The sequence below is a fragment of the Aethalodelphis obliquidens genome, unplaced genomic scaffold, assembly GCF_003676395.1.
Source record: "Aethalodelphis obliquidens isolate GAN/ISIS:26980383/991018 unplaced genomic scaffold, ASM367639v1 scaffold12, whole genome shotgun sequence".
NCBI classification, from domain to species: domain Eukaryota; kingdom Metazoa; phylum Chordata; class Mammalia; order Artiodactyla; family Delphinidae; genus Aethalodelphis; species Aethalodelphis obliquidens.
In genome coordinates, this window is record NW_020837956.1 from 42505166 (window position 1) to 42521130 (window position 15965).

Sequence of the window (15965 nt, forward strand, 5' to 3'; positions counted from 1 at the left end):
ACAGAGGTCCTGCCGTTTATTCAGAGGGGCTCTGGGGTCAGCGGGTGCCGGAAAGGTTCTAGGTCCCCCACGGCCTGCTGACCTGAGGAATCGGCGGGGGGGGAGGTTCTGTCATGTCTGCGTTGAACCCTATGGATTCCGCGGGACGTGCTCATCGGAGCTGGCTGTCCAGACAGAGGGCCAGTTCTGCCTGCTGCCCCCTCCGAGCCAGCATCCTGGAGAAATGCAAGTGGGAGGTGGGCCATCACGGGCCCGCCTCCCTGGGGAGCACTGGCCGGCAGGTGTGAGCTCAGTGGACGCCCGAGGGCAGCCCCTCGGCTCTGATCCCGGGGAGCTCCCTCTGAACGGGGCCGGCCCTGCTGCCACCTCCTCGCTCTCGGTTCACGTTCCCCCGTTACACTCCTTACCTCGTGCTTTGCTGCATAAATGGTCATCGTTTCCGAGGGAGGAGATGACACCCTGCCTGTTCCGCTTGCTGGGACGGATGTGTCCAGCCCCGTGGGGCACTTTCTCCCGGCACTTAGTTCAGCAGCTGAGGTTTGCGCCCTGTGGGCTGACTGTCCTTTAGGGCGTATTTAAGGGTTAAGTGAGGTAGTACATGATGGCGCAGCGCCAGTGGTGGTGAGAGTTCGGGAGTAGTTCCGGGTGGTGGGGATTTCTGCATTACTGATTTTACGAAGGCTCCTGTCTTGTGCTTTTCATGAAACTTCCCGGACTCGTCCAGCACGTGTCTGTCCCTTGGTCTTGAACCTAAAATAGACAGTATTTGATTGCTCCTTTCCCCACCCTTTATTTGCGTTACTCGGGTTTCCCCTGCTCTCGGGCTCTTCCTTCTGCCGAGTGTGTATCTCTGCTGGATCCCTTGGTCGGGCAGGACCGGGTCAGATTGTGTTGTCTGCGGGCCCCGTCCCTGCTGGTCAGTTCGGGTCTCCCTGGCCCGGGTCAGCCCTTGCCCATCCCCCGTCTCACCGGCTGCGGCTTCCTCCTCGTAGGCGTCTGGACTCCAACGCGCTTCACTGTGACTGTGAGATCCTGTGGCTGGCGGACTTGCTGAAGAGCTACGCCCGGTCGGGGAATGCGCAGGCAGCGGCCACCTGTGAATACCCCAGGCACATCCAGGGGCGCTCGGTGGCCGCCATCACCCCGGAGGAGCTGGACTGTGGTGAGTGAGTCCCGGGACCCAGGCCCGCATTGGTGTCCAGAGGGCATAGCGTGTGCAGCCCTGTCTCCAGCTGTCACTGGCTGACCCACAGATCAGGTCTGGGTGGGACCTGACCGGACCCTGCTTTACAAAGCCCGTCTCTGTAGTACCTGTAAGAAACTATCTGGTAATAAACTTGGGTTTAATTTTCAGGTTTCCCTGCAAAAAAAATAGGCACCTGAAATGCACCACTACCTGTTGCTCCTTCCAGGCCTCTGCCTCTAGAGGCTGCAGCTGCCTGGCCGGCAGGACCCCACGGGGGGCTGGGGGGCGGGGGCGGGGGCGGTTTCCGGGGGAGGGCGCAGGGCTGCTGGCTGGGAGCCGGCAGCCTCCTGGGTCTGGATCTGGGTGGTGGCCACGCCCAGTGGCCGTAGCCGAGTTTGTCTGGCTTGTCGCACCTGTGCACCGCTTGCGCGTACGCAGTGCCTCACGAAGAAACACAAGAAAAGGAGTGAAGCCAAATCTCGCCGGACGAATCTTCCTGATAAACAAAGGCCCAGGGAATCCAGCTTTCCTTTGAAGTTTAGCACTTTTGCGGGGGGGGGGGGGTGATGCTAAAATTAGGTTCTCCAGAGCATCGTTATTATTTTCAAATATTGAAAACAGAATTAATTACTTTGAAGGTCACTCCATTTCACAGGAACCACCCCCCCCCGCAGTTACGTAACCTCACTCGTCGCTGTTTGTGACGCTTTACAAGCGATCCCCGTACAGTCAGGCTCCTTTGCCTCTAGTGTGTGCAGGTGGCTGACTTCAGTCCCAGGGCCACCCTGTGGCCTCCGCGCGTCGTGCCCGCGTCTTTGTAAGGGCTGCTCTGCTGGCAGGGGTCCCTCAGGGTGGGCAGCAGTGCTGTGCTGTGTGCACCCCGTTCTCCAGACTGTCTCCTTAGGGTCGGCTTCCTGGGCAAAGGACAGGTGGAGAGGGGGTGGTTGCTCCCTCTGACCTCTACCCTCTGGACCTGCTCGGGGGTCACGACAGGTTCACTTCCCTGTGCCCACCTTGGGGCTGCCCTCCTGAGTCGGCCTGGGTTGTGCCCACCTCTCTTCTGGGGGAGGAGCGGACCTTCCTCCCTCAACCCCACCCCAGCCCAGCTCCGACCTTGTCAACAGGGGCCAGGCTGGGGTGACCGAGGCGGTGGTGCCTTGAACTTTCTGAACTCCCGGGGCCTCGCGGGACGCCTGGGGACGATGCCTCTGCCCTCAGTGTCCTGGCAGGTCCTCGGTTGCTGCCGGTCACTCAGGGTCACTGGGGGGCGCTCAAGAGGGTGGTCCTTCCTCCAGCTCCTTCAGCACCATTGCCTCTTCCTGGAGACAGAATGGAGAAGCAGAGCTTTCTCCACGTTCCCGAATTCAGCACGTCAGAGAGGATGGCGAGTGGGCGAGTGTGGCACCAGGGATGAGCGGTGGGGCTGGGGGTCCTCCGGCTACAGCAGAGGGAGCCGCAGTGTCCAGACTGGCATGGGGAGCAGGGCGCCTGGGAGTGGAAACGGGAGCAGCGCGGCCTCGGGGGGTTAACGTGGCCGGCGGTGAGTCCGAGGGGTTTCCTGTTGACGCTGTGCAGTAATAGACACGCAGACGGCCTTTTGTGGCTGTTTAAGATGCCAGGTGTTGTGAAGGCACTGTGCACACACTTGCAGGCACGTGCACGCATGTACACACACACAGGAGCACACGCATTTGCACGTGGCAGGTCAGTGAATACATCTGGGCTGAGAGGGGTCAGCTGTCTGAGTTTCCTGGTTAGTAGGTGACCAGTCCAGCCTGCTGTGAGGACACAGAGGACAGTCACCCAGCAGCTGGAGTGCAGGAGGGATGCCTCTCTGTGCTCAGTGACTGGGTGGCCGTAGGGACTGCAGTGGGAACCCCACACTGAGATGGTCCCGCGGTTGGGAGCCCCTGGCCGCACCTGCACAGCCTCTGCCTTCGTGGTGGCTTCAGCTGAAAAGTGCCACTGTCTGTCCTTTCATTCCCTAAAACTGTTGGCTCACGAGTGTCCGGCTCTCGGGGGGAGCGCCCACTGAGGTCGTCAGCCGGTGCTCTGTCTGTCAGAGGCTCAGCGCCACTGGTTGCCGGGGTTCTCAGCGGGTGGACCTCAGATGCTGGCAATGCTGTGTAATTCGGCTCTAACACCGTCTTCTCCGTGGAGATGCCCCCCGCCGTTCTCGTGGGAGTGGTTTTGTCTCGAACAGAAGGGATTTGCTCTAGGTTCTTGTCACGTGACGGTTTAAGACCAGGAAGGCCCGCTTTCCTTTTTGGTGCAGAAAGGCCGCGGATCACGTCGGAGCCGCAGGACGCAGACGTCACCCTGGGCAACACCGTCTTCTTCACCTGCAGGGCTGAGGGCAACCCCAAGCCCGAGATCATCTGGCTCCGAAACAAGTAAGTGGCTCCGGACGGGCCGCCAGGGGCGCCGGGTCCCATTGCATGCAGCTGCCCGTGAGCCACGGCCAGTCCGCCCGCCCTGACCCTCCTCCCTGGAAGGAGAGCAAGGAGGAGGGAGTGCTTTCTGGGCAACCTTCCTGCTTTGAAGTCGCCGCCGGGCACATCCCGGCCTCTGCGAGGCGCACGGCCCGAGTCACCCTCTGCCGGGCTTGGTCCGGGTCAGCGAGGCCGGTCATCACGGAAGGGGCAGTTACCCCCGTCCGGGGAGAGGAAGGGGACGGAACCGGGGCTGAGGTCCCTGCGTCCCAAGGAGGTGAGGGAGGGCCCTCCCTGCGGGTGGCATCTTCAGGGAGACCCTGTGAGGTGAACGCACGCACTTCGCTCCTGTGCACCTGATTAGTCTCCGGAAACCTAGGCCTCGCCTTCTGTCCACAAGCATCTTGGTATGGGGGGGGTGTGGTCAGATCCCCGCAGGGGATCCCCGCGGGGGTCAGACCACCAAGGGTCGTCTGGGCTGAAGGGCGGCACCTGTACGCATCCGCTTTGAACCGAGTCCTGGGCAGGAAACCTCCGCGGGAGGCCACGTTGTCGTCGTTGCCCCCGTGCTTGCTGTAAACGCTAGCACCCCGCCTGCGCTCACTCACCAGCAGAGCCTCCTGTGGGTTCAGTGTGGCCCGTAGAGCCCCTGGCTGGGTTTAGTCGCGATGGTGAGAGGAGATGGGCCCCTGACACCAGCTCTCGAGTCCAGCGGTGTTTGCACAGGAGAACAGGGCAGCGAGCCTGGGGGGTCACCCGAGATGCACCTGCCATGGAGGCATGGAGTGGTTCTAGGCCTGACTTTGTCGTCGACCTAGCGCAGCTGACGCGGGGCTCGGGGCCAGAGCTGTGTGGGGAACGTGAGATGCTGGCCTGTCCCCAGTGCCTTGGGATCTGGGACAGCTCTGAGGGTGGCAAGAGGTAAATTCCAGAGCGAACACGGGAGAGCTTCCTTTGGGGAGTGTGCGTTCAAGAGGCAGAGAAGCACAGATTCGCTCAAGGCCAGCACACCTGCATTCGTGAGTGGTCACACCCACGTTTGTCAGTCAACACTTGGATACTAAGAGTTAACATCGCAGAGCCAGTCACGGCAGAGGGAGACCCAAGGCCCCAGGCCGGCGTCTGGTGCACAGCTGCGCCCGGGGCCCATCTGCAGCAGCCCAGCCTCCCCTGGGGCTCACGGTGTCTGTGGGAAAAAGCTGGGCCACATCAGGAAGAGCCTCACTTATGGGGCCTGAGAGGTCTGTTGCCTCCATCCGGAAGTGCTCGTGAAGGACGGAGATGCCAGTTTTGGCGGCGTGGTTGGTGCAGGTGGAGCACAGCATGAGGGAGGTGGGCGGGGAACCGGACAGCGCCTCCCGCAGCTGGGTCTGTAGCCTGTGGGCACCTGGATTCTGAGAGGGGTCCTGGGAAATCCCTCGAACAGTGGCGGTGTTGTTCTGGGGACGTTTGTAATCTTCCACTTTTAATAACTTAAATGTTTCTACCCCTTTGCCTCGAATGGATTTGCCAGAAACGAAGGGAAAGTTCTCGTGCGAATTTTTTCCACTCTGTTCATTTTTTCCCTTTGGAACGAGGACCACTTTGAAACATTTGTAGGTTGAACATGTAAATAATAAAAGTGAATATGTGAGTTAATCACAGATGCAAATAAACACAGTGCATAAACACTTTTTCCAGAAATGCCGGTAAGTCAGGCTGCTGGGAAGGAAAGTTTCCAGGAAGGCGAGTTAAGACCCCGCATCTCCAGGTGCTGCATGCCTCCAGGCTGGGGCCTCTGCGCCAGGACAGAAGCCCGCCGCGGGGGACCAGGTGTTTCCTTGTTTCAGAGCCTGAGCCTGCCAGGTCTGTCTTTCCAGTAACGAGCTGAGCATGAAGACGGACTCCCGCTTGAACTTGTTGGACGATGGGACCCTGATGATCCAGAACACGCGGGAGACAGACCAGGGCATCTACCAGTGCATGGCGAAAAACGTGGCCGGAGAGGTAAAGACGCAGGAGGTGACCCTCAGGTACTTCGGGTCTCCAGGTACGTTGAGTGCTCACTCAGACACTTAGAGCCCACCTTCTTCCCGGTCCACTCCCTTCTTTGTTTGCACCTGGTGGTAAAAGACAAACACCAAGGTCTCCCGTTTAAGCTGCTACAGCAGGGTCGGCTCAGGGTCATAGGTGACCCCCAACCATTGCCCTGGTCCACCATCAACCCCTGATCCAGGACGGCCACTCAGAGTGGACAGTAGAGACAGGCGCTGCTGGGAGCACAGTGCAGAGGAGCTGTGGACACCTGGGCAGACACGTGCCCCGTCCCCCGACACCTCCCACTCACGCTGGTCCCAGGGGCTCCTCTCACTTGTTGGCAGTGGGCTCTCTCTTGTGCTAAGGGCTTTGGCTGTTTTAAAAGAAGCCAGAAATCTGAATTTGTATGCAGAATTCCCAGGTCTAAAATATTGGCACCTGAACTGAAAAGATTGTTTGAGCCAAAGGCAGCATGGCTGTGGCCTTGATTGGCCTGGGTCCCACCAGGTTACAGACCCCGCCCTTGTCGAAGTGTTGACTTTTGGAGCCTTGGTCAGAAGAGGAGCTGTGGCCCTTGGAGCAGAGCCCAGGGTGGGCCTGATCCCCCGTGGCTGCTGGAAGAGCACAGGTGGCCAGGCCGCCTCCATGGGCCTGTGTCATTGTCGTGTAGGTGGGCCAGGGTCTGTGTTTCCCTCATGGTTTATCGTTCAGGGCATTGCAGTACCCTCAATCCCAAGATAAGTGGTTTGTGGGTTTCTTTGATTAGATTCCTAGTACGAGACCTTCGTATCACTTGGTTCATCCCAGCATAGGCACAGTCAAGATTTACTGATGAATGAGAGTTCCCAGCTGTCGAATTTCCCTTCAAGGGAAAGTGCAGTGCATATATTGCAGCCACATCAAAGCCCTTTAATCCCATGTTCCCCGAGTGGAACAAGGCGTCCAGCATCTTTGCAAAGTCACATGGCTGTGAACCTACCACAGATAAGTTAGAGCTCCCGGTCACAGAAGGGGCTTGCGCTTAATTTGTCAGGCACAGGGAAACCCACAAAATACTGAACAGAGTGGTGCAGTTCTGTAGGTATATGTCAGAGGACAAAAGGGAGTAATAGAGCATAAACAGTGCATTTCCTTAGCAAAGTTGCTGTGTTAGCGGAATAATTGATTCCTAGCTGGGAATATTAAAATCTCTCTGTGGCCTGAGAGTTCCAAATCTAACCCCTTTTGATCTGAATTTTTGTTTCTCTCTCGGGAACGAGAGCCTTCTTTAGTGCACTAGTCTGTGCATGTTGGCACTGCTCCCTAAAATGCACAGGGAGGGTCTCCTACAGTCCGTGACTGGAATGTCACTGCAGAGTGAGTGGGTCAGCCAGTGGCAGCCTGCCAGCCTAGACTCGGGGCTGCCAAACCTGGACCACTGCCTGTTTTTCCAAGATCTTTGAAGTAAAAATGTGTCTTGGGCTTCCCTGGTGACGCAGTGGTTGAGGGTCCGCCTGCCGATGCAGGGGACACGGGTTCGTGCCCCGGTCCGGGAAGATCCCACATGCCGCGGAGCGGCTGGGCCCGTGAGCCATGGCCACTGAGCCTGCGCGTCCGGAGCCTGTGCTCCGCAATGGGAGAGGCCGCAACAGAGAGAGGCCCGTGTACCGCAAAAAAAAAAAAAAAGTGTCTTACATTTTTATGTGAACAACTTAAGAGTAATATTTTAGAATACATGATAATTATATGAAGTTCAAATTTCAATGTCTGTTAATTAAGTTTTATTGGAACATAATCACATGCAAAGATTTATGGCCTGAAAAGCCCAAAAAATTTGCTCTGTGGCCCTTTACAGAGGTTTGCCAACACCGTGACGTAGGTAATGATAATGGACCCATTTGTAAGTCTCCATGAGTCACAAAGGGCTAAATGTACTCTATCTTTTTGAAGCTATTATTAGGGGCATGTAAGTTTGCAGTTTTTAATCTTCCTCATGAATTAAACTTTTGATTATTAATGCTTTTTGCCTTAAGGTTAGTTTGATTTTATATGGATGCAACCCACTTTCTTTTGATTAGTGTCTGTCAACTATACTTTTCCCATCATTTTGCTCTGAACCTTTCTTTTTTACGTTTTTTTAAAATTTTTACTGGAGTATAGTCGATTTACAATGTAGTAGTTTCAGATGTACAGCAAAGTGAATCAGTTATACCTATACATACATCCACTCTTTTTTAGATTTTTTTTTCCCATATAGGTCATTACAGAGTATTGAAAAGAGTTCCCTGTGCTGTACAGCAGGTTCTTATTAGTTATCTGTTTTATATATAGTAGTGTGTGTATGTCAGTCCCAATGTCCTAATTTATCCCTCCCCCTCCCTTCCCCCTTGGTAACCACAAATTTGTTTTTTATATCTGTGACTCTATTTCTTTCTTTCTTTTTTTTTTTATAACCTACAGGTTTTTGGTGTTTTTCTTATTATTATTTATTTATTTATGGCTGTGTTGGGTCTTCGTTTCTGTGCGAGAGCTTTCCCTAGTTGTGGCAAGCAGGGGCCACTCCTCATTGCGGTGCACGGGCCTCTCACTATCGCGGCCTCTCTTGTTGCGGAGCACAGGCTCCAGACGCACAGGCTCAGTAGTTGTGGCTCACAGGCCCAGTTGCTCCGCGGCATGTGGGATCTTCCCAGACCAGGGCTCGAACCCGCGTCCCCTGCATTGGCAGGCAGATTCTCAACCACTGCGTCACCAGGGAAGCCCTGTGACTCTATTTCTGAACCTTTTTCTATATTAGTATATTTGGGGTGTTTGTTGTAAACAGCATAGAGCTAGAGTTTTTTAAAAAAACTCACACTGACTTTAAAAATGAGTCCATATACATTTATTGTGGTTAGCAATTTAGATTTATAAATTCGACCTCTTATTTTGGACAATTTATCCAACCTTTTCTATGTTTCTTGCCTTGTTTTGAAATATTTTTTTTCATCTTCTATTTCCTACTTCTAGTTTGGAAGTTATATACCTTATTTCTTTTCTGTAAGTGGTTATTCTAGAGAAATTTCAAATGCATTCTTAAATTATCAGCAGTTACTGTCTTTACGTTTGTCTCCAATATAACTACCCACCTTAGTTTCTAGGCTGAGTTCTGTTTTTTAATGTATAAAAGGTTGTTATGTTGTACTGTTACTGTTTGTCTAGCTGTACCGTGTAATTATCACTTCCAGTTCTTTTTATTTCTTCCTGCATCTCAGCTCTTCCACTGAGGTCACTTTCCTTCTGCCTAACGTAGTGTGAAGTAGACAGCAGGCCTATATGACGGCCCACTTTGGGTTGATAAAGGCTGACATGAGGTTTACTTCTCCCTTCTACTCAGCAGAGGTCCCTGCGGGGGGCTGGGGGGTAGGAGCTGACTTTCTCTTTCTCGTACTGATGGTGGAGCATTTTGGGGACCCGTCCTAGAGTTTTCTGTCTGGCTCTCATCCTGGGGTGTCCTCATCTCTCTTATCTCCTAAGGGTCCTACAAGCCACATGTACAATTGCAGGGCCGTGCCAATGCCTCACGATGGGCTTCGCCTTTGGTTCTTGTCCCTGTACGTGGCTCCACATCTCCAGTTTGCCATCCTCTGGAAATGCTAACATTAAATGTCACTTCTGTGTTTTCTATGATCCACTGTTACTTAGATGTGTGATAAGTGGGGTTTAAAAAGAAACAAAAGTATCCGAAGGGCTCTCCTCACGAGGAAGAAATATTTTTCCTTTTTCTTTTCTTTTGTATCTGTATGAGGTGATGGATATTCACTAAACTTCTGTTGGTAATTACTGTAATTCAGATCACTGATGTAGGTCAAATCATTATGCTGTACACCTTAAACTTATACAGTGCTGTGTGTCAATTATATCTTAATAAAACTGGAAGAAAAAAATAAAGCAGTTTAAAAATTTTTAAAAATAAAAATGAACAAACGAGAAAAGATGTAGAGAAGTCTCTTTCCTGTCTCCTTCCCTGGTCCACGTAATTCCCACCTCCATCCAACCTCCTTCTAGAAAATACTGCCAGTGCCTGCAAGGCCAGAGCTACTTCTTACTGGATTTTAGAGACCTTTCATTTCAACATATGAGGGACTACCTTACTCTTGCCCTTTTTAAGGGTGGTGGCATGGAATCCCATTATCCAGATGAAATATCTGTGTAACCCGTTCCCTTTGGGGTACATGTCACGGGTCTCCATCTCTTTACCCAAAACCCTTTGGGCCAGAGGTGGTTTGAAATGTGGAAATTTGGGGTTTTTTTTTCAGAAGGGCCACATGGTACGTAATCCATTTACTGACTTGAACTGTCACGGAATCTTGGGCAATGCCCCACCCAATCAGTGTATGAAATCCTATAGCAAACTGAACGGATGTTCACAGTAAGTGGAATAAATGGAGATTGTCAGTAGCCTCGTGCTAGAGAGACCGAGGAAAGAAGTTATGAAAAAATATTTTATTTTTGGATTGGAAAATTGTGGGTCAGGATGTCAGCCTGAAGAAACAACACAGTAATAAAAACCCCTTGTTGTACATATATTGTTTTACAAGCCAGTAAAAAATATTGGGTTGGCCAAAAATTTCGTTTGGGTTTTTCTGTAACATGGAAAGGCCCGAACGAACTTTTTGGCCAACCAGGTATCTGTGGGGTACATTCCTAGCAGAGTAATTTCTGGGTAAAAGGGTGAAGGCATTTTTAGTTTTGATGTATGTGGCCATGTTTCTGTCCAGGTGGACCGTGGCAACTTGTGCTACCCCCGTGTGAGAGTTCTGTTTCTTCACGTGCTCGACACACAAGCTCAGTAATAAGTGTGTGGGTTTTTTTTCTGGATTTAGAGTTGAAAAATCATCTCATTGTAATCATAATTATAACCATCTCTTTAGAGTATTAATTTGTATTTTTCTTTCAATGAGGGAAATTTGTTATTTCTATATGTTCTAAATACCCTTTAAAAACAATGTTCTATAACCAGTAAGAACTACTAGCAAGGTTTACTGAAAAGACTGACATATACGTTTAGAATTTAAAAAAAGTAAGACTTCTGCAGAGTTTGGTCCATGTCTGAAGAAGGAATCAGTCAGTCAGGGCTGCTGATGGTGGTTTGACCTGAGGCCACGGACCCTCTTTGCGGTCTGCACATTTCTTGAAAAAAGAAAGGAGACAAAGTGTGCAATTGTATTGTTTCTGTTTTACTTATTTTAGACTTTAATAGCTAGAATGAATAGCATGAAAATAGAAACGCCAAGCAAAAACATTTGCTAAAGTGGAGGATTTTAACTCTGAATCTGTGTTTCCTGTGACAGCTCGCCCCGCTTTTGTAATCCAACCCCAGAACACGGAGGTGCTGGTGGGGGAAAGTGTGACCCTGGAGTGCAGCGCCACGGGCCACCCCCCGCCAAGGATCACCTGGACCAGAGGCGACCGGACCCCCGTGCCCGCTGACCCGCGGGTGAGCATCACACCGTCCGGCGGCCTGTACATCCAGAACGTGGAACGGGAGGACAGTGGCGAGTACACCTGCTTCGCCTCCAACACCGTGGACAGCATCCACGCCACGGCTTTCATCATCGTCCAAGGTGAGAGCGTCCACGCAGAGGCCCCGGCTCCCCGCAGCCTCCCTGGCTTGCCCTCAAGCCAGCCCCTCCGCGGGCTCCGCCTGGTCTTCCAGCCCCGGGTCCTGCTTCATCCTCTCCCATCACATCTGACCTTCGGTGGGACTTGGTGATATGTTTATTTTCCAAGTGCAGGCTTTAGGGGGTCAGAGCTTTAGTTTTCTGCTGTGTTCCCCACACGAATGTGGGCACGCATGCCAGTTCACCAAGGCCTGCGTGTACGGAATCAGTATGTCTTACACACATCTTGGAATTTCCTTAGGGTCAATTTTTGGACATAGGGTCTGAGAATATGTATAGTTTTAAGACTTAATGCTGTGTGTTTCCAAATTCCTTAATTGACTCTGTAATGAGTTTATTAGTTTTCAAATAAATTGCCCAGCGGGACTTTGGTCAAGAAGCGCTGGGACAACACAGAAGTGTGAAATGCAGAGAATGAGTTCTTTCCTTCTCCTCTGTCCCCACCGGCTTCCTTTGTCCCCCACCCCGCTTCCTCTGTCCCCAGTGGAAGCCACGTCACTAAAAGTTGGTCCTTAATCCGTCCTCTGGCCCTTTCTTTGCACCTATGACCAAGCAGTCATGTCACTGGTTTTTACCTTTTTTGATTGTGGTTGTTGCTTTTATAAAAATGGAATTATATTGCATATATTATTCTGTAATTTTTTTTCACCCAGTAATAATAAAATAACTCCTGTCACTATGCACAGTTGCGCTAGATGACATTTTATACCATTTGCAAATGTTAGTTTAGGTTGAGGAGTGAGATGAATCTCTTCAGGTCAGGCCCCTTCCAGGAGCTGAAGTGGGTCGTTACCTGTGTTCTGTGTTGTAGCCTCAGTGCTGTTAGATTAAGAGTCTTCTGCACGCTTGTCACTGTGACGCTGAGAAGCGCCAGCGTTTGGTATCTTCCTTTTCACTTTCCGGCATCTTCCTCTGCTTGGGATGCCGCACCCACAGTCGGGGTCCTGGTGGGACTCTTGGAGGGCGGGCGGTGTGCCTTCAAAACGGCGTTTTCACCCAAAGCTGTCTCCTAAATGTTGCGTTTCCAACGTCTTTCCCTCCGGAAGCGCTTCCTCAGTTCACCGTGACGCCCCAGGACAGAGCTGTCATCGAGGGTCAGACAGTTGAGTTCCACTGCGAGGCGAAGGGCTACCCACAGCCGGTCATTGCCTGGACGAAAGGAGGTGAGGTGTCGGGCAGGACGGTGACCCACTCCCTCCGTCCTTCCCTTCCTGGGACTCGGACCCCCTGGGTAGGCCGGCGCTGGCTGAACCCGGCGTGACCCAGAGCTGCGGGCACGTCATGTCACGGGCCACCCCCGCACACACAGGACAGGAGACCTGTCCGCACCGAGGGCCTGGATGTCGGGCCCATCTCCTCCCGAGTAGTCTGGGTCCCGCCTTCAGTGTGCACTGAATTAGCCTCTGGAGCAGATTTACTAATGTGCAGATAGAACCTTCTAGAAACTGGTGGTAGAATACATGTGCCGTATATATGACTTTCTCACTTGAATTCCCAGAGTTCTCTTGCTGCTCCCCAAGAGGTGATGTGACTTGACCACGTTAACTCCTTGGGTGGGACCCCAGCCGATTTCTCTAGCTGGGAAGCTGCTGGGCGCACAATGTGGGGAAGGCCCAGCCCATCACCCCAGGGGGGTGACAGCAGCCTGGCCGGGAAGGCTGCGGAGAGGCAGGTGCCCATGTTGGTGGACCATCAGGGTCTGCTCTGGAATCGAGGGGGTGACTAGCGCTGGACCACAGGGCACTACCATCCCTTCCGCCCCTGAGGGGCCATTGCCAGGGATCCTGGGAGCAACCTGGACGAGAGGAGAGCTCCGTGTTTTCGGGAGGAGAGGCTCATTCTTGCTTGGGGAGCTGCTTGTCTTCAAGCAGCACCAGCCCATCCCCTTCCCAGCCCGCGACGCCTTCCCATCCCTCGTCCCCTTTCCACCCCCACCCCTCTGTGCCCAGCCTGGGACCGGCCTCCCCCTGTCTCCGAATCTGCACACCACCCCAGCTCTTGCTTACTTAGCCCTCGGCCCCCTGGTCCCTGCCCCTTGCTCCTTCTCTGGAGAGTCTTGGGGGGGCCGGGTCTGTGTGCTATTTGTCCCTGAACTGTCGCACACGCACAGGTGTGTGACAAAGGCCAGGACGGTGACTCCAGGCCAGATCTGGGGAAGACGAGCTCTGCGACCCCTTTGTCTCTCAGCGAGGATTCTGCCTGACCCTGAGGCTCCCATCTCCCACCTCTAAGGCCAGGCTTGTGTCCGTGTATCCCTGTCACTGAGAGTGCATCCCCACCTTGCAGGGAGCCAGCTGTCGGTGGACAGACGGCACCTGGTCCTGTCGTCAGGGACCCTTCGGATCTCGGACGTCGCCCTGCACGACCAGGGCCAGTACGAGTGCCAGGCTGTCAACATCATCGGCTCCCAGAGTGTCACCGCGCACCTGACAGTCCAGGCCCGAGGTAGGCAGTGGTCCTGCACCCCTCCCTGCGACGGACCATCCCCCAGACGCGCATCCCGAGGCCGTCGTCGTAGCCTGTCTCTCCCATGTCGGCAGTGAGGACAGTGCCGCATGTGGGACACAGGTCACGTTATGTCACTGCGTCATCCCTGCCTTCCCTGGGGGTGAGCAAGGTGGCCCCGGACCCAGCAGCACCGGCTGACCCGGGAACAGGCCCCCATGTCCTCCTGGACGCGAGGTTCTGCCTCCTGCTGTCCCCGGGTCCCTGTTGAGAGCCGGGAGAGGAAAGCAGGAGGGGTGATGGCCTGGGGGGTGGGCGCGGAGGGGGGCTGCCTGCAGAGGGTCCCTGGGGGTCGGGGCCTGGGTCTGCTCCCGTGCTGAGCAGGCAGGACAGTGGGCGGCCCGTGGGTGAGGTCATCAGCCGGTCCCCTGCTTCCTCCCGTCACCAGCTCTTGAGGGGTGGGGGGGCTTGGACTTGGCAGCCCCAGGCCGCCCCAAGCAGACCGGAGCCATGCGGACAGACCAGATGCTGCCGCGCAGGTGGAGGCTGGCAGCCCTGGACCGTCCCTCGGTCCCGTCCGGCTCCTTGGCTCCGGCAGCTGCAGCGGGAGCGCTCCGTGCCCTGGGCCTGCCCGGACTGAAGGCGGGGCCTCTGCTAGCCTGAAGCTTTTGGAACAAATCAGGAGTCTCCCGGGTTCTCCACGTGTGTCAGCCCGTGCCCCTTGCCTTGCAGTCACCCCGGTGTTCACCAGCATCCCCAGTGACACGACGGTGGAGGTGGGCAGCAGCGTGCAGCTGCCGTGCAGCTCTCAGGGGGAGCCTGAGCCCGCCATCACCTGGAACAAGGTAAGGGCTGCGGCGTGTGGCTCCCCTGCCCGCTGCTTCTCCAGACCCCCCGTAGCTGGAAGGCAGCCGTGGTGTAAACGAAATGAGACAGACTTTGGACGTGCTCCTTTACGAGTCCTTTTTGGTGACAAAAGCAAAGAAAACCCTTTTGTTAGATCCTTGGTCCCGTAATCACTAGAGAAGGTTTCCTGTTGTTCATTTCTCTGTGTTGTTCTTATTAAGCCCAGTAAAGAAATGAATTCAGTGTTTCATTGCAAGCAGGTGTTTTAATATGGAACTTGTCCCTGGAGGTCGTGCACTGGAGGTTGTGCAGTGGCGCCCCGGGAGGGAAGTGCGGGGTCGCAGGGCCCTGCAGCCTCGACCTCGCTGGGTGTGGCTCGGGCATCCTGGCTTCTCCCGCACCACCCACCCCAGTACACGTCCCAGGAAGGTTGCCGTCTGTGGCCCCGGCACGCGCACCCCAGAGGTCCAGGGACGTCCCGGAGTGAGGTCTTAAGTTTTTCTGGGTCCTTTGCGAGCAGGTGGGAGAAGTTCATCCCCTTGAATTGGCGTCGGGCGAGCTCCTGCCAGCGTCGGCGGGTCTCAGCACAGCCACCGTGATGGACCCATGAGCGAGGTCCTGGCAGGTGGTGCTCCTCTCCAGGGTAGATACCTCTGCTCCGCAGTCTGACCCCACTGTTTCTTCCATTTATCTTGCTGCAGGATGGGGTCCAGGTGACAGAAAGCGGGAAGTTTCACATTAGCCCCGAGGGCTTCCTGACCATCCACGACGTGGGGCCTGCGGACGCCGGCCGCTACGAGTGCTCAGCCCGGAACACGATCGGGCAGGCGGCGGTCAGCACGGTGCTCAGCGTGCACGGTGAGCCCACAGCACCGACGCTCCCCGCGCGGTCGGAGGCGACCCAGGAGAGCAGGGAGCCTGGGGGTTCGGGCGTTATCTGAAGACAGCACAGCCCAACCTTGCAGGGAGGTGGGCGGGGTCCAGAGAGGCACAGCCGTCCTTCCTCCTGCGCTGTAGGCTCTGCAGGCCGACGTGGTCGTGCCCTTGGAGATCCTGCCTCGCTCTGGGTTTCCTGGTTGGCTTAGTGGTCCCCCAAACCCCCTCAAATTCTACAGCACGTCATTTACAGTCACCATGTGGCAAAGCACAGACGTAGTCACTGCTGTGAAAGAATCCCGGCCCCTTCACTCTGTTTTCTCTCTGTTCTGGGTGTGTGTGGCCTTGTGCGGTCCTGGCGTGTATTAGGTCTTCATTTTAAACCCCCAGATAATCAAGGACCGTTCCCTTCCCTGGACTGGTTGGTGGCCCTAGAGCCAGGTGGACCCCGGCTCTGTGCCGGCCTGCGGAGCTCACCCAGGGCATCCCCTCCAGCCCCACCACCTGGTCCATCCAGGTGTCACC

At 54.6% G+C, this 15965-nt stretch overlaps 1 protein-coding gene across 6 annotated transcripts in view; it reads left to right on the top strand.

Annotated features, from left to right (window-relative positions):
* Positions 1-15965, top strand: part of PXDN (peroxidasin) — a 65370-nt gene that overhangs the window by 33187 nt on the left and 16218 nt on the right. For all 6 annotated transcript variants that reach the window (XR_003434223.1, XM_027113881.1, XM_027113878.1 and 3 more), the window contains 8 exons: positions 993-1162; positions 3462-3579; positions 5478-5647; positions 10944-11216; positions 12320-12436; positions 13560-13718; positions 14451-14563; positions 15266-15422. Coding sequence is in view for 5 of the 6 variants with exons in the window: in XM_027113881.1 (XP_026969682.1) it covers positions 993-1162; positions 3462-3579; positions 5478-5647; positions 10944-11216; positions 12320-12436; positions 13560-13718; positions 14451-14563; positions 15266-15422 (1277 nt within the window). In the remaining variant the exon portion in view is untranslated. The remainder of the gene's footprint in view (positions 1-992; positions 1163-3461; positions 3580-5477; positions 5648-10943; positions 11217-12319; positions 12437-13559; positions 13719-14450; positions 14564-15265; positions 15423-15965) is intronic.